This window comes from Myxine glutinosa, chromosome 6 (assembly GCF_964187855.1).
Source record: "Myxine glutinosa chromosome 6, kmMyxGlut1.1, whole genome shotgun sequence".
Classification (NCBI taxonomy): domain Eukaryota; kingdom Metazoa; phylum Chordata; class Myxini; order Myxiniformes; family Myxinidae; genus Myxine; species Myxine glutinosa.
Window position 1 is genome coordinate 189014925 of NC_136266.1, and position 22478 is coordinate 189037402.

Sequence of the window (22478 nt, forward strand, 5' to 3'; positions counted from 1 at the left end):
GCGAAGGTGTGAATGGGGGAAGAAGGGACCCCCATCACGAGTACCCGGGGAGGGTAGTGTAAGTGTTAGGTAGAGGGTACAGGTAAATTGTGGTTGGATACTGGCATCTGTGGTGCGTGGTGGAAGAATGGTGATTGGATGGGTGCATTAGTGTTGTGGAAATGGCTGGGCGTGTAGCCTGTTAGTGTGTGTAGTTGGTTGGGCACTCCACCACTGTGAGGATGTCGGCCAGGTGAGGCCGCAGGTGGGCTCTGGGAGCCGGTAGAGTTGTTGTGGATGGGGCCCGAGGATCCGGAGGACGGACCCGGGTAGCCCAGTGCCAGAGGGCACCAAGGGGTGACAGAGCCAGGAGGGGCCTTCCCCAGTTAGATAGGTTAGGTGAGGAGCAGGTAAGCTCGGAGGCAACTGCAGTGGTGGAGGTGTGCAGGTGGGTAGGCCTGCTGGGAGAGCTACACGCCCCAGTCCTGGAATTGTGCAAGGGCACAGGGAGTTGCATCGGGGGAGTGAGACCCCAAATTGTGAAGCACCACAGTTTGTTCAATGGGAATTGGTTCTTAAAACCGCATGGAGTAAGGTGGCCAATGGATTGGCAGGGAAGACCCCGGGTAGTGTAAAGTGTATTAAAGTCATTTAGAAAGTAGTTAGGATGAAGATCTCCTCGCACCATCTGCATCCACTCACCTGAGGTGACAAAGCTCCGCACCATGCCGTGGTTTGTTGGTTTTTATTATTTTGATGCAAATGTTTGGAATGTGAGACGCATCATGACGTGGGTGTGACATTGTGCTGGTGTTCCATCTCTTCCTCCTTATGAGGATTGATGATGAATTGGGTGATGGCAAATTTTGGATAGAGGGATTGTGGAGACGAATTTGGTCTAGGGGAAATATGGGGAAGACGTGACATTAGCGACGAATTTGTAAAGGTGTAGATTTTGTAAATATGGGGTAAGGGCAAGGGGTAGAGTAGGTGACAGGGGGGGTGACGTACGGTAGGGATGAGCTTTCTCACTTCGCTCTCCGTACACACTTCGCCTTGCATTGCCTGTATTGATGTGTACCCTTGTGACCTTACCCCTCGCTCATCTGTCTTTTCCCCCCTTTTGTCTCCCACATGAGGACCTGTGCGCCACTGGGCACCGAGGGGAGCGTGCGTGAGTCCGCCATTGTGCGCCCGAAACTCCCAGAACCACAGCTGTCTGCATCGATGCACCACATTATGGACCACATGTCAGTGGCTGAGCACCACTTATGGACCCCATGGGTTGGGGCATGGCCCCTCTGCTGGAACCGGCCGTGAAGGCCCGAGATCTTGCTGGCGGACCTTGGCCACAGGGCACCGATGCCCCACAGGTGAACCACACTAGTCGGCCCTGTGGGCCATAAATAAATAAAAAAGAAATGGACACGTTGGGTGCATTTTATTTTATTGCAAATAGGCCACCAGCAAAGAAGATGACAACACCTGGAAGATAGCAATAGCCAGCAGAGGGAGCCGAAGGGCAAGAGACCACCAGCAGGGTTAGGGGTTGTTGTTTTTATTTTCATGAACAGTGATGACTGTGCACCGATTGGTGCTTGACGGTGCTTTGGTGCGTTTTGGGTGCTTTCATGGTGCGTTGATGCAGAGCAGACTGTCTCCCCCCCCCAGAAAGAACAATCACAGGTCCTGGGTTAGTATTGTAAATAAAAGCAGAGTCATTGTAAATAATGCGCCCCCACCATAAGTGTTATAGTTTGAAGACCATTCCGCAATTCGGTTAGCTGTGGGCGTGAATCTGTTAGGTAGGGTGCAATGGAGCAGCGCGACATATTTATTGGTGTTTTAAAACTGTCACACTCAGGGTCAGGTTAAAAGTAGAGGGAACTACACCTACGTGCCACACTAAGGTAAAAGTTATAGGCCCGGGACGTGCCTAAGGGGAGGAGGGTGCAGTGTTGTGGATATGAGAATGTTTTTTTTTGTTTGTTGTTGTGGTAAAATGTTGTTGTAAAAGGTTGTTGTAAAATATTGCCCCTCCTCCCTCCATTTGTGGTTGTATAAAGGTCAAAGGGCGTTCCCGTAGTTAGTCCATAAAACATACATGCAGGACACGATATATCTTTGTTGACAGTTATATCCTTATTATGTGTATTAGTGTAAGGCTGTGTCTTCCATTAATTGAAATACTCCATTGCACCAAGTGAAATAGATAGATCCCCTTTCATTCCCCATTCCCACTCCCAAAACTTCTACTGCCAACTACATTTGCCGCCATCACCCGAGGTAATCTCGGAGAAGAAAGGTGTGTCTCCACCTTGTCATAGAGGGGAGGAGTGAGCCAGCCCCGAACAACCAACTAAGTACTAGGGGGTTTGGCTTGAGAGGGCGGAGAGAGAACGCTCGGGGAGGTTCGCGAAGGTTCGAGGGTGTGGGCTATATAACCCGCGGCCCCGACGCCCCCAGGAGAGTTGAGTTGAGAAGAGTTGAGTTGGGAAGAGTTGAGTAAGGGATCCCTGAAAGAGCAGCTTCAGCCACAGCAGCTTCAGCCACAGCAGTTTTCAGCCACCGCAGCTTCAGCCGCAGCAGCTTTGGGGCCTTGACGGCAGTTTCGAGCGAGGCCGCGAAGGAACGGCGGCTGCTAAACGCGCCGATCGAGAGAGGGCGGCGGCTGCTCATCCCCGACCCGACCGTGCTGCGGTTCCAGCTGGACCTTCCTCCCCCTCCAGCCATCCACCTCCTGCCATTCCTGTCATCATTCCCCGCGTGAGTCTGTCTTTTGTTTGTTCTGTCCCAGGGTATTAATTAAGACTGTAGGTAAGCTAGCATTGCACTGTGCCTCTGAGTTCTTCTGTAAATTATTTTATTATCTTTCCTTCTCCTTGGTTTTTTTCGGGCCTGTAAATAGTAAATAAATTATATTTGTATTCCTTACCCTTTGTCTTTCTTCTTCTTCACATCCTTCGCGTTAGTCTTTTCCCCATTGAATATCTGTGGCGCGATTCGGCCAACGTTCGGGAATCGGGTTAGTCGGGGTAACTGTTAGGGCCGCGGCGCCATCCGCTCGGCAAAACAACATCCTATCCGCGGTCCGTAACAATATACAGTGAAACCTTGACTTACGAGTTTAATTCGTTCTGTGACCGAGCTCGTAACTCAATTTGCTCGTTTCTCAAATTAAATTTCCCCATTAAAATGCATTGAAATGCTATTAATCTGTTCCAGCCCGCCAAAAACCACACCAATTTTTTTCAAAATATACAGTGTATATAAAAATATCTCGCGCTTTATATTTCACCTGTATGCAGCATACAAGTTGGCAGGATGGCCTGGACTGGAGGTACGCACACTTGACTCTAAACTGTCCAGCCTGGGTTTGAATCCCGACCCAGCTATAACCTGTCATGGGTGAATCACAGGCAGGGTGATTCATCAATGTGTGTACCGCTAAACTGGGCGCCCCGTTTGCGTCCCATTAGTTGTTGGATGTTAAGGATCTCACCGTGTTTTCCACAAAGAGAAGGCGAGCTATCGCCGGCACTCTGAACAAGTTGTGGCCTGGCATGCTCTTCTCCTCTGCCGTTATATACGTCCTCCTCGGCATCTTTTTCCAGAAGAGCCCTGTCTCGTCACAGTTGAAGATTTGCTGGGGGATGTATCGTTCGGCTTCTATCAGTTCGGCAAAAGTTATAATAAAATCTAACCAAAATGTTAATAAACATTTAAATATTTAAACATTAAAACATTTAAAACATTTAAAAATTTAATAAAAATAACCAAAATGCGAAAACAAAGCAGCAGCGATATACGGCAGAGATGCTTGCACGGCAAGATAACCACGTGACCGGAACCCACCTGGTGGCGGGTGGCGTAAGCTCCAAAATAACCAAAATGCGAAAACAAAGCAGCAGCGATATACGGCAGAGATGCTTGCACGGCAAGATAACCACGTGACCGGAACCCACTTGGTGGCGGGTGGCGTAAGCTCGTAACTCAGATCTCGGCTCGCATCTCAAAGCAATAAACCGCCCGAGCGACGGCTCGTATCTCGGAAAACTCGTAAGTTGGTGCACTCGTAAGTCAAGGTTTCACTGTATATATATATATATATATATATATATATATATATATATATATATATATATATATATATATATATATATATATATATATATATATACATACAGTGGAACCTTGACTTACGAGTTTAATTCGTTCCGTGACCGAGCTCGTAACTCAAATTGCTCGTATCTCAAATCAAATTTCCCCATTGAAATGCATTGAAATGCTATTAATCCGTTCCAGCCCGCCAAAAACCACACCAATTTTTTTTTAAATATACAGTATATATAAAAATATCTCGCGCTTTATATTTCACCTGTATGCAGCATACAAGTTGGCAGGATGGCCTGGACTGGAGGTACGCACACTTGACTCTAAAGTCTAAACTGTCCAGCCTGGGTTTGAATCCCGACGCAGCTATAACCTGTCATGGGTGAATCACAGGCAGGGTGATTCATCAATGTGTGTACCGCTAAACTGGGCGCCCCGTTTGCGTCCCATTAGTTGTTGGATGTTAAGGATCTCACCGTGTTTTCCACAAAGAGAAGGCGAGCTATCGCCGGCATTCTGAACAAGTTGTGGCCTGGCATGCTCTTCTCCTCTGCCGTTATATACGTCCTCCTCGACACCTCGCTCATGTTTTTCGACGATTGCGTGTTTTATATCCAAGCACATCATCCTCTTCTTCTTCTCAGCACTGCACTTGCCACTCACTTTCTTAGGCCCCATGGTTAAAACTAAGAAATTTTCCGAAATAACCAAAATGCGAAAAAAAAAATGCAGCGCTGTACGACAGAGATACGTACTGTACTTGCACGGCAAGATAACCACGTGACCAGAACCCACCTGGCGGCGTGAACTCGAAATAACCAAAATGCGAAAAAAAAAATGCAGCGCTATACGACAGAGATACGTACTGTACGTGCATGGCAAGATAACCACGTGACCAGAACCCACCTGGCGGCGTGAACTCGAAATAACCAAAATGCGAAAAAAAAAATGCAGCGCTATACGACAGAGATACGTACTGTACGTGCACGGCAAGATAACCACGTGCCCAGAACCCACCTGGCGACGTGAACTCGAAATAACCAAAATGCGAAAAAAAAAATGCAGCGCTATACGACAGAGATACGTACTGTACGTGCACGGCAAGATAACCACGTGACTGGGTGGCGAAAGCTCGTAACTCGGATCTCGGCTCGCATCTCAAAGCAATAAACCGCCCGAGCGACGGCTCGTATCTCGAAAAACTCGTAAGTTGGGGCACTCGTAAGTCAAGGTTCCACTGTATATATATATATATATATATATATATATATATATATATATATATATATATATATATAGATATATATATAAATATATATATATATATACAGGGGGCTGCAAAAGTAGGTATACAGTAATGAAAAACAAAGCGTGCGCACAATACGTATTTTATTGATTCTACAAGCATATCAATAATAACATATCAATAATAAACATATCAATAATAAACATATTAATCCCTCAAATGTTCAAGCTGTTTGCCCCTGGCATTCACACACTCCACTAGTCGAGTGTGGACACCCATGCACACTCTGGCACAAAGGTCTTTATCAGCATCAATTTCCTGGCAAGCCTCCCGTATGAACTGAATCATGGCATCAACAGAATGTGGCTTGCGTGCGAAAACCCTGTCTTTTACACATCCCCAGAAAATGAAGTCCATAGGGGTGAGATCCGGCGAACGTGGTGGCCAGTCAACGGCTCCCCGACGTCCAATCCACCTGTTGTTGGTATAATCCTTACTGTATACCTACTTTTGCAGCTCCCTGTGTATATATATATATATATATATATATATATATATATATATATATATATATATATATATATATATATATATATATATATCCTCCCCCGAATCCCCCTTCCTCTCCCTCCTCCACTCCCCTTTCCCTCGGCAACGCCGGGCACTTCAACTCGTTAATCATACGATACAAAGTCCCTGATAAACCGTCAATTGAACAGAAAAACAAAACCTACCAATCTGTTGTGAACATGCGACTGGCGTTTTAATCTGCACTACCAACACCGTCATCTTCACTCACACCACCTTCGTGTGAATCACTCACATAAGGCTTGAACCGATCCTGCTGCACAATTCCCCTGAAAGCATTTCCATCACCAATTTTGTCTCCAATAGTTTCTGCAAATTCCCACTGATCTGTTTTGACATCCTGAGAACCTTCGGAGTTGCTAATGATGATGGAATCAGTATCGGAATCCGAGCTTGGAATGCACTTTCTCCACGTACAGCTGCCATTTGGGTCAAGGTGAGTTAATCATGTGACGTCACTGGCAAGATCGAAAATCGGCATTCTCGGGCTTTTTGACACTTTGTTATTGTCAGAAAAATAAAAATAAAAATTCCCTTCCAATTAGACGGTGATTAATGATTTTAATGATTTTCCATGTTTTCAGAATATTCTTTCAGAATTTCAGAAATAAATAAATTTGTGTTGGTGGTCCCCTTTAAACTTCCCTTTCACACTGAAATTCTCTACGTCTGTTTTTCCCCACACTGACTGGTGCTGCCCTCATTTCCCAGTTCACACACCTGTGAAGGGATTCACCACGTGACAGGCAGTCAAACTGTATTTTAATTATTTATCGGCTCCTGCTATTCCGGTTCATTTGGATGATTTGTGGGATCTGCATTCAGGCACAGCTTGAGGTGTTCGGAGTGAAGAAAATACCGATAATACCCGCACAATTCCTACATGCTAAGAATAGTGACTATTTGATGATCAGTGCCTCAGGTATTTATATTTAACCAGTTTCTGTATTTCCACCTTCATGCTAACTCCAAGCATTATCATACCAGAGCTTGTGTTTACACTAATGACAAACAATATAACACCACAAATCCACACTTCATTTCCATTTTTTTTAAACTAAGCCAATTTTTCAATGCCACAATCCATGTTTGCCTCCACCACCAAAGGTGTATGTATGGAGGTTATGTTTTCTCCCCTGTCTGTCTGTTTGTTTGTCTGTCCGTTTGTGAACAAAATATCTCAAAAAGTTGTGGACGGATTTGGACGAAATTTGGCAGAGATGTGTAGCGTATGTGACGAGGATGAAATGATTATATTTTGGTGAAGATCCGGATCCGGATCCAGATAGTGTAACTTTTAAGTGATTCTTCACCATTGAGTGATTTGGCCAACCAGGTGGAGGTATATGCTCTCTACTGAGAACCGTTCTATGTTAAATTCCTGGAATGTTGATAGCTCACTCTCGCGTCCAGAACATTCCCTGTTTGAGCGATACTACTTGCCTTGCATCATTCTTAGGAAGAGTCATCAGGTATGTTTCTGGAAAACCCACCACCACATTGTATTTTCCGTTCAAGTATTTGTGAATATAAACTTACAGGCGATGTTTTTGAATGTTACCGTCGCAGAAAATTGATTACCATTGTGGTCCAAATCAACACTCAAAAGTGATATGTTTTTGACATTCCATTTAACCTTTTTGCATTTGTGGATTGTAGGTTATAGAGTACAGTAATCCTTATACAGGGTGACCCCAAAAGCATGGGCCCCAGGAAACAATTTAAAATTTAAATATTATCTCATCAAATGCAACAAAGTTTGCAGATGCTTTTGACTCTCTTCAATCCCACTCCACCCTCCAGGTCTTTAAAACAGCTGTTCACCACCATCTCTTATCTTCCCCCATCCAAAACCTTGATCTTTTCTACCCCCGCTAATTTCACCCCAAATCCTACACTTTTTTGAAATACCAACTTCTGACCTGGAAGTCCTTGGTCTCCTTGTGTTTTACACCTCTAGCGCCCTGATCCCCCTCTTCCCACGCCTCCTCCCCCCAGGCCCTCTCCCTCCCGCGCTTCTCCCTGCTCTCAAATGTTGTGTTTGTGTGCTTCCCCTTCTCTCCCCATCTTGTCTTCCGCTCCCTCTTTTTATATATTTTGTTTGTCAGGTTGATTTGTTTGTGAAATAAATGTTAGCTCTTTCACGAGCCTCGATTCAGTATACAAAAAAAAAAGATCATATTGATCACTCATCGTCAAGATGTCCCTGAAACTTTCAGTTGTGTTCAAATAAATTTGACAATTTCCCAATGAAATTACTGATGATATGCTCCAAGTTATCACCATTTTGCTCAATGCAGAGGGTGACACATCGAACAAAGTTAATCATAACTTGTCTGCACCATTATAATAATTCTCCTCAAGCTTTCTTTGCTGACATTGAGCTATTGACTGCAGTGCCAGAGATTTCTTGAGACTGCGGGCAACTGAGTCAGCGACGGAAACGATATTCTTGGGTGACCTTCCTGATTTTGTCCATGACATCGTGTGTGAATGTACCGGATTCAGGAAACTTGGCAGATACACCCTCTCCTAACTCAGTTCAGAACTCTTGAAAAATGAAAGAGATGAATGAAAGCTGTGAAGGTTGTTAAACTTTTCCTGGGGCCCACTTTTTTGGGGTCACTCTGCACTTCTAATACGTGGGTATGTGTGACAGGAAACTGACGTATTTGGCCACAAGTTTTCCAATCCGCTGGGGATGGCAGCTGGTTTTGACAAGCACGCAGAGGTCCCAGATGCTCTGTTTGGTCTGGGATTTGGATTTGTCGAGGTTGGAAGTGTCACCCCAAAAGCACAGCCTGGGAACGCTCAGCCCAGGCTGTTTCGTCTTTCACAGGACCAAGCTATCATCAACAGGTATCATTCTCATCAGGTTATGCCTTAACAAATGAGAGGAATGTAAAGATGTGGGAAATAATAGAAATGCCACTCGTTTAATCAAGATATTATTTAATTATGATATTTACGATGAAAGTCTGCTGCAGGCTTGTGATGTCCCACTGCTTTGACTTTGCAGAGTTTGTATTTCTAGATTAGTCTTCATTTATAGTTCCTTCACAATATGTCTCATTGTAAGATCAACAAGCTCCATGAATGGACCATGAAATTTTGGAAAATTTTGAGACCAAGTAAAGTCATAAATGGACCGTACCACAACATAACGACATTCTTATTTGCAGAAGATATAATGTGTGACGTAATGCAATCTTTGGGCTGGCAGAATAATCTCGGCCCAAGACAAATGCACACTCGCTTTTGAGCTGTCTTTCCTAGGTTTGAATCCCAACCCAGCTAGAAAATGTCATCCTGGTGTTTCACAGGCAGGGCGATTCATCAATGCGTGTGCTGTCCCTCGGGTGGACATTAAACTGGGCATCCAGTCTGCTAGCATTAGTTGTGGACTTAATGATCACACGGTGTCATTCACGAAGAGTCGGCGAGTTATTGCTGGCGTTATGACATCAGAACCTTTCTTTTCAATCTCCTTGAAATCTGTCTGCCATTACACGCACCATCCTCCCCCACATATTCACACCACCTGAATCCTCCTCTGAACCTCTGCCTCTGACTTACCATCCCTGGTCACTGTTCCCTCCAGATACTCAAACCTAATTCCTTTTCTGATCTCCTTCCCCTCTAACCTGATATTCATTTACTTTTTTGTTCTGCTGCCCGACCCACATCACCTCAATCTTCTCCACGCTCTTCTTCAGCCCATGTTTCTCAAATGCCCCCTGCCACTCCCCCATTACTTCCTGCATCTCCCACACACTCTTCACCACAACAACCAGATCGTCCGCATACAATATCCTCTCCAAAATACTCTTCATGTTTAACTTCCTGCTTACCAGCTCCATCACAATGGTAAACAGGAGTGGGCTGAGAGCGCTTCACTGCCTCAACCCGATGTTCACATTGAACTCCTCCGACATCCCAGGCCCAAGCAAAACTCTTCCCTTTGTTCCCTTAAACATCTCTTCCACCAATGTAACTTCTGCTTCTGGCACTCCCATCCATCTCAGTGTCACCCTCACCATCTCTCTCAGGACAGTGTCGTAGGCCTTCTTCAGATCCACAAATCCAAATGCGATTTTACCTTACACCTCCAACTACTTCTTCACCAGCTGTCTCAGTGTGAGCATCCCATCTGTCATTCCCCGACCCTTTCTAAACCCCTGTTGCTCTTCTTCAATTTCCTTCTCCACACTTCCTTATTCTCCCATCCAGAACCCTCTCCAGCACCTTCATGACATGACTAAGGAGTGTCATGCCCCTGTACCTCGCCGGATCTTGACCATTGTCCGTCCATATCATCACAATTAACTCTGTCTATTAGGGTCCATGGGAGTCTGCAGGAGGGGAAGGGGGGGGGCGGGGGTTTGAGTGACCCTGCATAGAAGGGGAGCTCCTGATGCAGTTGAGCTTCAGGACCCCGCGGTCCTATTTATGACAGTCATGGAACACGTCATTGCTGCCGACATCCTCTTTCTTCTTTTCTAGCGCCCTGATCTCTTACCATCAGTGTGGATTATTTTTCCAGTGGATAAATTCTCTACATTCTACTGCTGCTCTCACTGCAAAAGTCGGACGCCATAAATTTCAACGAAGAGGTCAGGGCCATCTCCCTGGACATATTTTGGGCATTGACGCAATGGCAGCCTGCTCTGCTTTACACGCTTGCTGCCCGTGGCATGCAATGGCACCAACATGCCTGGGTTGTTGACTACCTCCACTCCATTTTAGAGGCTAAAGTTCCCCAAGGCAGGTTTTTACCCAGTCTTGTTCCTGCCGCCTGCATAACTGGATTGTCGACTTCATCTTCCCCCATTAGAGGCTAAAGTGCTGCAATGCAGTATTTTTCCCATTATTGTTCCTCATCTACTTTAATGACCAATCCATTGTTCTGGGAAACCTGTCTCTTTTTGCAGATGACTCCACATTGTGCCACGCAGCACTCCCACCCCTCTGACGGACAGCCGGGAGCTGCGTTACTTTGTGCGGATCTTCAGGAAAAGATTAGGTGCTGCCCTGACAAATGGAGCACATCTTTCAATCCTGGCAAATATCGTATTCTCCCTTTGTCGCTCCAGAACGATCATCAAACAAACGCACTTATTTTCCATGGTCAGCCACTGGAAGATGTTCATTCTCATCAAGACCTCACCAACAGGACTAGAATAGACTCAACGACCTCTCCTGGATTGACCGTACAGCAAAATTGGTCTCCAAAGAATCTGCAGACTGTATGATCCATAAATCTAAGTTGTTTCCTGAAATATCAGAGCTCGTCACAGCGTACAAGGCCTCTTACTCTCGGTGCCACAGACCCCACTGAAAGCAAGGTGATCACGAAAGCCGACACTTTGCTGGCCTCTGTTTTATTCCTTTTTAGACATTCTAGTTTTAGTATCCAGAGGCCAGCCTTGCCACCCGACTGATAAAAGTACCTTATTTCAGTTCACGAACATGTACTATAAAATACATAATCGAAATATCATTACTTATTATAATTATTATTGCAATATTATAACCTAAAGATAATAATTAATGCAAATATGGGGTTGGGTTCCTTTGCCCACATTAAATGCATCACATTTGAGGAAATTCACACACTTTTCATTGCTTATTTATTCCGTATTGTATATTGTAATACGGTACTGTAAGTAAATGTAAAATAAACTACAAAAAAAGCACATTTTAGTACAATAAAACCATCTACTAGTTTTGAGTTGTTAGGGTGGTGGGTGGTGAATGTAAGTGTGGAGGGTGTGCGGAGTGTAAGCGTGGGAGTGTGGTGGGTGGTGAGTGTGGTGGGTGGTGAGTGGGAGGGTGGAGTGTGGTGGGTGTAGTGGGTGGAGTGGGTGGTGGGTGGAGTGGGTGGTGGGTGGAGTGTGGGCGGGTGGGTGGGTGATGGGTGGAAAGGTGGGTGGGTGGAGTGGGAGGATGGACGGTGGAGTGTGGTGGGTGTAGTGGGTGTAGTGTGGGTGGTGGAGTGTGGAGTGTGGGTGGGTGGTGGGTGGAGTGTGGGTGGGTCGGAGGGTGATGGGTGGAAAGGTGGGTGATGGGTGGAAAGGTGGGTGGGTGGGTGGAGTGGGAGGGTGGTGAGTCACTCATTTCCGGAAGGTTCTCCCCCTTTGCTGTGACTCAAAAGCTTTTGCTAGTTGTTGAGATGACCGTTTTTCTCCTTCCTGAAAAAAAGCATCAACGGTTGACCGCTTCCTGCTCTGCCTCTTCTTTTACTCATAAATATCATGTTAGCACCGAAGGCTTTCCATGATGTTTATATGTCATGACAATGTAATAGCGAGTTATAGGTAAATGATCACGACGTTCTGTGAAGCATTGGTATCTAATTAGTACAGACGTTATAACGAAACAACATTAACTGGGACGACGTTAAGCAGGGACGCCCTGTATTTGGATAAACAGCTGTGCTGATACCGAAAATCGTTCTCTATCGTGTCAATTCATTTCTCACCATCCCCTTGGATTTTATGCAACATTTCTTCATTCAAACGTTCCTGCCAAAAAAGGCTACGATTAGTCCGGTCACTTTAGTGTTAAACCCAGAAGTAATTACCATAAAGGTGAAATTTTCAGGACAGCTTCAGTTTTTAATTGCTTTTCAAATATCAAAGATCCCCAAGTGTCACGTGTGCGCTTCATGATTAAAGCACCTCTACCTAACAACCATTCCCAGGACCGAGCAATGTCTTTTTGACGATCCGAGTGGTATCTCAGTCTACGATAAAACTTCATTTGATCACTAATATATCAATCTTATGGAGTATAAACATGTTTGTATCATCAGAAATACAATATATACATAACTCACTACATATATTAACACATAGCATCTCTCTACCTAACAACCAGAACCCAGATTTTGTGTATACCTGCATACAACAACAACAACAACAGGCATTTTAAGGCCATTTTCCCTGCTGGAGCGGGGGTTAGCTTTGCGGGCCCCATGACAATCTTCTCCATTTTGCCCTATTTTCTACATCTCCCCTTGTTTAACCCCCTTGCCCGCATTTCTTCTTCCACCATCTTCAGCCAAGTCTTTCTTGGTCTTCCCCGTCCTCTACTTCCTTCTGCATTCATTTCCATTACTCTTCTCAACCAGTCACTTTCATCCTTCCTCAACACATGACCAAACCATCTCAACCTGTTCCTCTTCACAGCACCCACCACAGGCTCTATTCCCATCATCTTTCGCAATTCTTCATTTGTCTTCCTCTCTCTCAACGATCTCCGCACATCCACCGAACCATTCGCGTTTCCACCCTTTCCAGCCTTCGTTGCTGCTCTACGTTCATTACCCATGTCTCGCTCCCATAAATCACAACACTTCTCACACATGCAGCATACACCTTTCCCTTTAGCTTCAACGACACTCCCCTCCTCGTCAGCACGCCACTCAGTTCCCGAAACTTCTTCCATGCACATCTCACTCCAGCAACCGTTACCGAGTCTGATCCACCTTCCCCATTCAGCATGTCTCCGAGGTAGCAAAATGTTTTCACACCTTCCAGCTTCACGCCGTCTCCAAGATCCAACTCAACATTTCCTCCATCTGCAGCTCCGTCTGTGCACACCTTACACTTGAATGTAGCTGCCACATTGGTTAATGACCCTCTCAGACCATTACATTTGTGATGAACCCACTCAGCGCACATTGTACATTGATTGGAGTTCACTCCGACACCCTTCCTGCACACAGCACACGGCCACTTCCCAGTTCTTTCCACCTCACCACATGCTTTACCACTTGCCATCACCTTCGTTTTTCCGATATTCACCTTCAGACCTTTTGTCTCCATTACATTCCTTCCACTTGTTCATCTTCTCCTTCAGTCCATCCATACTTTCCCCAATCAACAGCATATCATCTGCATACAACAACTCCCACGGTAAACCCTGCTTTACGTTCCGAGCCAGCACCTCCATCACAGCTACAAATAGTAGTGGACTTAGTACCGACCCCAAATGCACTCCCACCTTCACCTCAAACTCACCACTGTTCCCGTCCTTCGTCCTTACAGCTGTGTAAGCGCGCTCTCTCGTACATTGCCATCACTACTCTGATCAACCATTCCTCCACTCCTAACTTCCTCAATGCCCATATCACTACTTGTAGTGGAACCCTATCGAATGCTTTCTGCAGATCAACAAACCCAAGAAACAACTTCTTCCTCTGCTCCATGTACTTCTCCTGCAACTGCCTTGCAATAAAAAGCACGTCTGTCGTTCCTCTTCCTGGCATAAATCCAAACTGCATTTCGTCGATCTTCACTTTTTTCCTTATCCTCCTCTCCAACATTCTTTCCAATACCTTCATTCCATGCTCCAATAACTTTATCGCTCGATACGAGCCACTGTCCAGAGGGTCACCTTTCCCCTTGTATAGAGGGACAAGTGTACTCAGTTCCCAAGCCACTGGAATGTGGCCTTCTTTCACCACCAGATTACAGATCTCTGTCATTCTCTTCGCTCCCCAATTCCCGCTGCCTTCAACATATCTCCCACAACTCCCGCCAACCCTCCTGAGTTGTCAAAATATACCTGCATACAAATGTCAAAATAAAACCAGAATCCAGATTTTCTGTGTACCTGCATACAAATATCAAAATAATACCGGAATCAGGATTTTGTGTATACCTGCATACAAATATCAAAATAATACTGGAATCAGGATTTTGTGTATACCTGCATACAAATATCAAAATAAAAAATCACTCGTGGAGCGACACTTCACAAAAGGCACTCAGTAGAGCATCTTTTTTACCTCACAAATAAATGCTGGTTGAATTCAGTGACCTGATATTCAAATTGTGTTGAAAGTTTAAGTTAATCTGATGAAAATTAAGGAATTTAGAAACTTGAAAAGTGTGGTTGACCTTAGTCCTATGTTGACCTTTTGGCCTATCCTGATCTCAAAAATAGTTGGTGGTTGAATTTAGTGACCAGATATGCCAATCCTGTTCTAATTTCTAGCTAATTGGATGAATATTGAAGATTTTAGAAATCTGGCCTATGTTGAGCTCAAAAATACCTGGATGAATTTAGTAACCAGACATGCAAATCCTCTTAAAATTTAAAGTCAATCGGATGAAAATTGAAAATTTTAGGAATTTGGCCTATGTTGACCTTTTATCCTATGTTGACCTAAAATATTGTTACGTTTGTGGGGGGCGGGGGGGGGGACACCAATGACATACCTTCGGGCCAGATAGGATTGTATAGGTGGTGTGCTCCGAATGTCGCGAAGAAGAAAAAACCTTATAGTGTAGCAGCATAGCAAACCTGTTGTGCATTTTGTGATACAAGCACCAAATTTGGCACAAATGTACATTAATATGTTGCGAACATTTTCAGATATTGGGCCACTTGAAATTCCGTAATTTTTCTTTTCAAATTTTTTCAAATTTCGTAATTTCAAATTTTTCGGGTGACACCGTCACAATTTCGGTCTTCGAGGCCGGCCGATATAGTGGGGTGGCTTAGCCCAAATATTCAAAAGAATTGTGCATTTTGTGATACAAGCACCAAATTTGGCACAAATGTACATTAATATGTTGCGAACATTGTGTGGTCAGCAATGAAGACGAGAGTCTGAATTACATGTATGCAAAAGACCTTGTGAACCAGTGAAGCAAATACACGGGTAAGCATGAATTAAATCTAGGGCATGATATAATTTCCATGATGTTTACCTCTACACTCAATGGTGGAAGGAGGTAATGTTTTGATCCCAGCTTGTCTGTATGTCTGTTTGTCTGTTAGTCCACAAAATTCCAGACAAAGCTTGTAGTAGTGGTAGTTGTAGTGGTAGTGGTGATAACAGAAATTGTTATATAGAACTGAACTTATATTATTATTATATGCAGAAAATAACTTCATTTCTATATGCCCTGCAGTGGACAGGTTAATTGGTTTATGCACTGAAGGGGTCACCCTGGTGTGCACTGCTGTGTTCTGCCTCACTGAGTTGTTCAGGTATGATGTACTCAGCACAAGCTTCCGGTCGGCCCGGAGGTGGGGGTGCGGGGCCTGTCACGGAACGTCAAAACAAACGGCCTGCCGGGGCCGCCCAAAAGTCGGGCGTGAGGGGCGCGTCCACTAATGGAACGCCTCTCGCTTCCCAGATCGAGGGCCACGTGGTCAGGAGAACCTCGTCCCTTCCGGTCACACTTTGCCTATCGGCCGGCCTCGAAGACCGAAATTGTGACGGTGTCACCCGAAAAATTTGAAATTACGAAATTTGAAAAAATTTGAAAAGAAAAATTACGGAATTTCAAGTGGCCCAATATCTGAAAATGTTCGCAACATATTAATGTACATTTGTGCCAAATTTGGTGCTTGTTTCACAAAATGCACAATTCTTTTGAATATTTGGGCTAAGCCGCCCCACTATTAATGTAACTAAGTAGGGATCTGTTCGGCCGGATGTCTCGTAAGTGTATGTTTGTCTCCATGCGAGGGGTGGAGCTATGTTAATTTGGTAAGGTAGAAGGGTAATTGAACGCGACCCTGTGTGTAGACCCCAGTGAATGCGACCCTGTGTGCAGTCACCTCTGATTTTTTTCCCTTGTTCCTTATGACACACACCACACCAGCCTTGCATTCCACACCTAAAATAAAACCCCATAAATAGCCACCAGGATTCAGACATTTGAACGCTGCCACTGGCATCACCAGCCGAGTCATCGCAAGACCAAGCAAGCAGGGCCGTGGGGCCTCGCCCCGAGAGGTGATGATTGGTCAGGGCGATGGACTGCTACAATGGACTCTTTGATCGGAGCACGCGTGGACGGGAACAAAAAGGACAAAGACCGGGGAACAAAATGGCTGAGGACCGCCATTTTATCTCTCGCGTTGGGACATTAATAGCGTGCTGTCGCACCTATGCTCTCTCTTGGTCTGGGGTTTGACTACAAGCAGTCACAGTTTTTACTCTCTTGGTCGGGACATTCAATACGGGTGGTCGCAGTTCGTGCTCCTCTTCTCTTCCTCGCTCTTGGTCCTGACGTTCGGCGTTCACAGCTTGTGGACTCTGACGCCCTTGGCTCGTGGCTTCGTGACGGCTGTGTGCCGTGCCGCTTGAGCCGGAGAGACCTTGGTGCTTTGTGGAGTGGACGGTGAGGAGGGAGTGAGGGCCTGCTCGCTTCGCGCTCGGTGGCTGGCGGTGAACAGACTTCGTGCCAAAGCGTGTGTTTTCCCGCGCAAGGACTCGGGAACCTGTTCGAGGGCCGACGGGGTTTGAGGGCCACTGAAAGCTGAGTACACACAAACACATTTATTTTTCATTTACCGTGCATTCAGAAAGTATTCAGACCCCTTAACTTTTTTCACATTTTGTTATGTTGCAGCCTTATGCTGAAATCGTTTAAATTCATTTTTCCCTCATCAATCTATACTCAATACCCCATAATGACAAAGAGAAAACAGGATTTTAGAAAGTTTTGCAAATTTATTAAAAAGAAAATAGTGTAATATCACATTGACATAAGTATTCAGACCCTTTGCGACGACACTTGAAATTTAGCTCAGGTGCCTCCCATTTCTCTTCATCATCTTTGAGATATTTCTACACCTTGATTGAAGTCCACCTGTGGTAAATTCAATTGATTGGACATGATTTGGAAAGGCACACACCTGTCTATATAAGGTCTCACAGCTGACAATGCATATCAGAGCAAAAACCAAGCCATGAGGTCGAAGGAACTGCCTGCAGAGCTCAGAGACAGGATTGTGTCGAGGCACAGATCTGGGGAAGCCAACAAAAAAAATTCTGCTGCATTGAAGGTTCCCAGGAGCACAGTGGCCTCCATAATTCTTAAATGGAAGAAGTTTGGAACAACCAGGACTCTTCCGAGAACTGGCCGCCCGGCCAAACTGAGCAATCGCGGAGAAGGGCCTTGGTTAGAGAGGTGACCAACAACCCGATGGTCACTCTGGCTGAGCTCCAGAGATCCTGTGTGGCGATGGGAGAAACTTCCAGAAGGACAACCATCACTGCAACACTCTACCGATCTGGGCTTTATGGCAGAGTGGTCAGACGGAAGCCTCTCCTCAGTGAAAGACACATGAAAGCCCGCTTGGAGTTTGCAAAAAGCACCTAAAGGACTCTCAGACTGTGAGAAACAAGATTCTGTGGTCTGATGAAACCAAGATTGAACTGTTTGGCTTCCGTCTGGCCACTCTGCCATAAAGCCCAGATCGGTGGAGTGTTGCAGTGATGGTTATCCTTCTGGAAGTTTTTCCCATCTCCACACAGGATCTCTGGAGCTCAGCCAGATTGACCATCGGGTTCTTGGTCACCTCTCTTACCAAGGCCCTTCTCCCCTGATTGCTCAGTTTGGCCGGGCAGCCAGCTCTAGGAAGAGTCCTGGTTGTTCCAAACTTCTTCCATTTAAGAATTATGGAGGCCACTGTGCTCTTGGGAACCTTCAATGCAGCAGAAATGTTTTTGTAGTCTTCCCCAGATCTGTGCCTTGACACAATCCTGTCTCTGAGCTCTGCCGGCAGTTCCTTCGACCTCATGGCTTGGTTTTTGCTCTGATATGCATTGTCAGCTGTGAGACCTTATATAGACAGGTGTGTGCCTTTCCATATCATGTCCAATCAATTGAATTTACCACAGGTGGACTCCAATCAAGGTGTAGAAATGTCTCAAAGATGATGAAGAGAAATGGGAGGCACCTGAGCTAAATTTCAAGTGTCATCGCAAAGGGTATGAATACTTAGTTCAATGTGATATTTCAGTTTTTTCTTTTTTATAAACTTGCAAAACTTTCTAAAATCCTGTTTTCTCTTTGTCATTATGGGGTATTGAGTGTAGATTGATTAGGGAAAAATGAATTTAAACGATTTCAGCATAAGGCTGCAACATAACAAAACGTGAAAAAAGTGAAGGGGTCTGAATACTTTATGAATGCACTGTGTTTATCCCATTGTGCTGTCTTACGAGTCTGTGTGGGGGTGCCCCAATTTAGGAATTTAGTTTTACCGTGCCTTTCTTGTTGCCTGCATTTATTTTATTAAACCCTTTATTTATTTCATTTTAATCCCGTGTCTGCCTTGTTTAATTGTCGTGGTTCGAAGACGCTCCAGTGGAATCCATGCAGGTAATAGCTTTGCTAACCTCCGCTCCCACACGTGTAAAGAAGAGCCGCCATTGTTTGAGTGAACGCCTCGGAGTTAAAGCTTGAGCGGCCACCCGTCACCTTGGGGATCTTAATCCCCCCAGTGAACGCGACAATATAATTGGTGGTTGAATTCAGTGACCAGATTCTCAGCCCTTGGTGAGTTGTTGCATTCCAAACCCATACAGTGGCTGCACATTGCAGAGTATGACATCCCTGCTCATCTGCACACACACCGACTCATCCATCCTACTATGCATTTACAGCATGAGTTTCATCAGTTTTTCAGGTGCAGCTGGCAGATCAGTAAGCACAGGGACCAATGTGTTGTTGAGAAGTTGCCATCCTCACTCTGTCCGAGGATGATCATTTCCTCGCCACTGTTGACCTTCCATAGTGATCAAATACAGGTATTGCAGGTGTCAGCTCATGCTTCGCAACATAACTAGAATGCATTTGTCATATTTCATAATAGATTGCTGAGCAAGGCCAAACAACAGCATGAAGAAGGTGACCGCCATCGATGACGAAGTGTGCGTTGTCAGGTATATTACTCTGAGGGTGTGCCAGGGATTTCAACAACAACAACTAATGCAGCCTTGTTTGGTTTTCTCATACAAGTGTCATCAAACACCGATGACATCGTGATGCTAGCTCGTCCTTTATGAAGCTTTCCAACTCTGAGCTGAAATGAATAATACGTTGTGCGATTGAAGAGTCGAATTGGATTTACTGGAACATTTTCATTGTGTATCTTGACAGTGTTAGTCATCGTAGGAATTGGTTTTACTTTATTGCATTTCAGTTTCACTTCAGTGGAATTACTGCCAACCATTTGCTTTCTAGCTGATGTCCCACGATTATCAGCATCATCACAGGTGATGGATCCATCCACAACGATTCCAGTAGCAAGAGAAACAAGCATGTCGGGGCTTACTGTCAAATACATGATGTGCATGAAGCCACCGACAAAGCATTGCAAGTCACTGGTGATGGATCCATCCACATCAATTCCAATAGCAAGAGAAACAAGCATGTCGGGGCTTACTGTCAAATACGTGATGTGCATGAAGCCACCGACAAAGCATTGCAAGTCACTGGTGATGGATCCATCCACATCAATTCCAATAACAAGAGAAACAAGCATGTCGGGGCTTACTGTCAAATACAGGATGTGCATGAAGGCACCGACAAAGCATTGCAAGTCACCGACTCATCCATCCTACTATGCATTTACAGCATGAGTTTCATCAGTTTTTCAGGTGCAGCTGGCAGATCAGTAAGCACAGGGACCAATGTGTTGTTGAGAAGTTGCCATCCTCACTCTGTCCGAGGATGATCATTTCCTCGCCACTGTTGACCTTCCATAGTGATGGATCCATCCACAACAATTCCAATAGCAAGAGAAACAAGCATGTCGGGGCTAACTGTCAAATAGAGGATGTGCAATGCGCATGAAGCCACCGACAAAGCATTGCAAGTCGCCGGTGATTGATCCATCCACAACAATTCCAACAGCAAGAGAAACAAGCATGTCGGGGCTTACTGTCAAATACATGATGTGCATGAAGCCACTGACAAAGCATTGCAAGTCACTGGTGATGGATCCATCCACATCAATTCCAATAGCAAGAGAAACAAGCATGTCGGGGCTTACTGTCAAATACAGGATGTGCATGAAGGCACCGACAAAGCATTGCAAGTCACTGGTGATGGATCCATCCACATCAATTCCAATAGCAAGAGAAACAAGCATGTCGGGGCTTACTGTCAAATACAGGATGTGCATGAAGCCACCGACAAAGCATTGCAAGTCACCGGTGATGGATCCATCCACAACAATTCCAGTAGCAAGAGAAACTAGCATGTCGGGGCTTACTGTCAAATACAGGATGTGCATGAAGCCACCGACAAAGCATTGCAAGTCACCGATGATGGATCCATCCACAACAATTCCAGTAGCAAGAGAAACAAGCTTGTCGGGACTTACTGTCAAATACAGGATGTGCATGAAGCCACCGACAAAGCATTGCAAGTCACCGGTGATGGATCCATCCACAACAATTCCAATAGCAAGAGAAACAAGCATGTCGGGGCTTACTGTCAAATACAGGATGTGCATGAAGCCACCGACAAAGCATTGCAAGTCACCGGTGATGGATCCATCCACAACAATTCCAGTAGCAAGAGAACCAAGCAATGTGGTGAAAATGTACCAAAGTTGAACCGAGGTGTGATGCTCACTTAAACCGCTGAGCGGCGTCTATAAGACCTCGGACGTCCGCGACTCGAGGCCACTCCTGCGACATTATACAATGACATGTAGAATTGAATGGTACGTACCCACTTATATTCTAGGCTTGCTTGCATTGACTGATATATTCAATCTTTCTCATATGATGCCTAGATCCTGACATATATATTGCATGATGTATTTTACAGGATGATGCAAAGATCTGATTGAGATTAAACCTACATATGGGACAAGTTGTGGACTTGGTTGATTTTCACAACACTTAATCTCAATCAATGATCTGCGGAAATGGCGGGACACGATTCTGGCGATGGCCGGATGAACGCAGATCTCAGACGAGCGTTTCCCGACATTCTCCACGCTCCTGCGAGGCCCACCTCGGAGAAGAATGACCAGCGGAGGACCCGTCGAGCTAGCTCCAGCCACGGAGCTCCGACTACTCTTGCTGCCGGTCTGCCTCGAAGGGACCGGATGCGTTGGGACCTCGCAAGCATTTTGCGGAACCGCGTCGTCAAAGCGCGAACTGCTCTCCTAAGGCCCGAAGGCCGGAGCAGGCGTGACGGACTCCGGTAAGACGCCTGGAGAACGATGCTACTGGGCAACGTCCTGCGGCCGAAACCCCGTCGGAACGACGGACCCGCTTGGAGCCGAAGGTACGAGTCTAGCCTCGGTTGCTCGAATCGCTAACGGCTCCGTCTGAGAGAATCATCCTAGATTTGCGTGCCTCGGCCCGAGATGAGATTCCCACGCGAGTGTTCACGACTCCCATGTCTGCCATGCCTCACACGGCCGGCCTACCCGACCAATCGCTGCTCGGTGGAATCACCTCCTACGCGCGAATCGCGCACTGCGCCCATCGCAGGCACAACCCGACCAATCGCTGCTCGGTGGAATCACCTCCTACGCGCGAATCGCGCGCTGCGCCCATCGCGGGCACAACCCGACCAATCGCTGCTCGGTGGAATCACCTCCTACGCGCGAATCACGCACTGCGCCCATCGCGGGCACTACTCTGTGGGGCCGGCGATTCTGATCGCGGCTCGTCGGAATCACCTCCTACGCGCGAATCGTATGCGATTCCCCTCGCAGGCCGTACCCTGCGAGGCCGGCGGCCCCGATTGCTGCTGGTCGGAATCCCACCTAC

At 45.8% G+C, this 22478-nt stretch overlaps 1 protein-coding gene across 1 annotated transcript in view; it reads left to right on the plus strand.

Moving 5' to 3' along the window:
* DHODH (dihydroorotate dehydrogenase (quinone)) overlaps window positions 1–22478 on the plus strand; it is a 183178-nt gene that overhangs the window by 109260 nt on the left and 51440 nt on the right. Inside the window, exon 3 of the mRNA XM_068119071.2 lies at window positions 8586–8785. Within this exon, the coding sequence (XP_067975172.2) occupies window positions 8586–8785 (200 nt within the window). The remainder of the gene's footprint in view (window positions 1–8585; window positions 8786–22478) is intronic.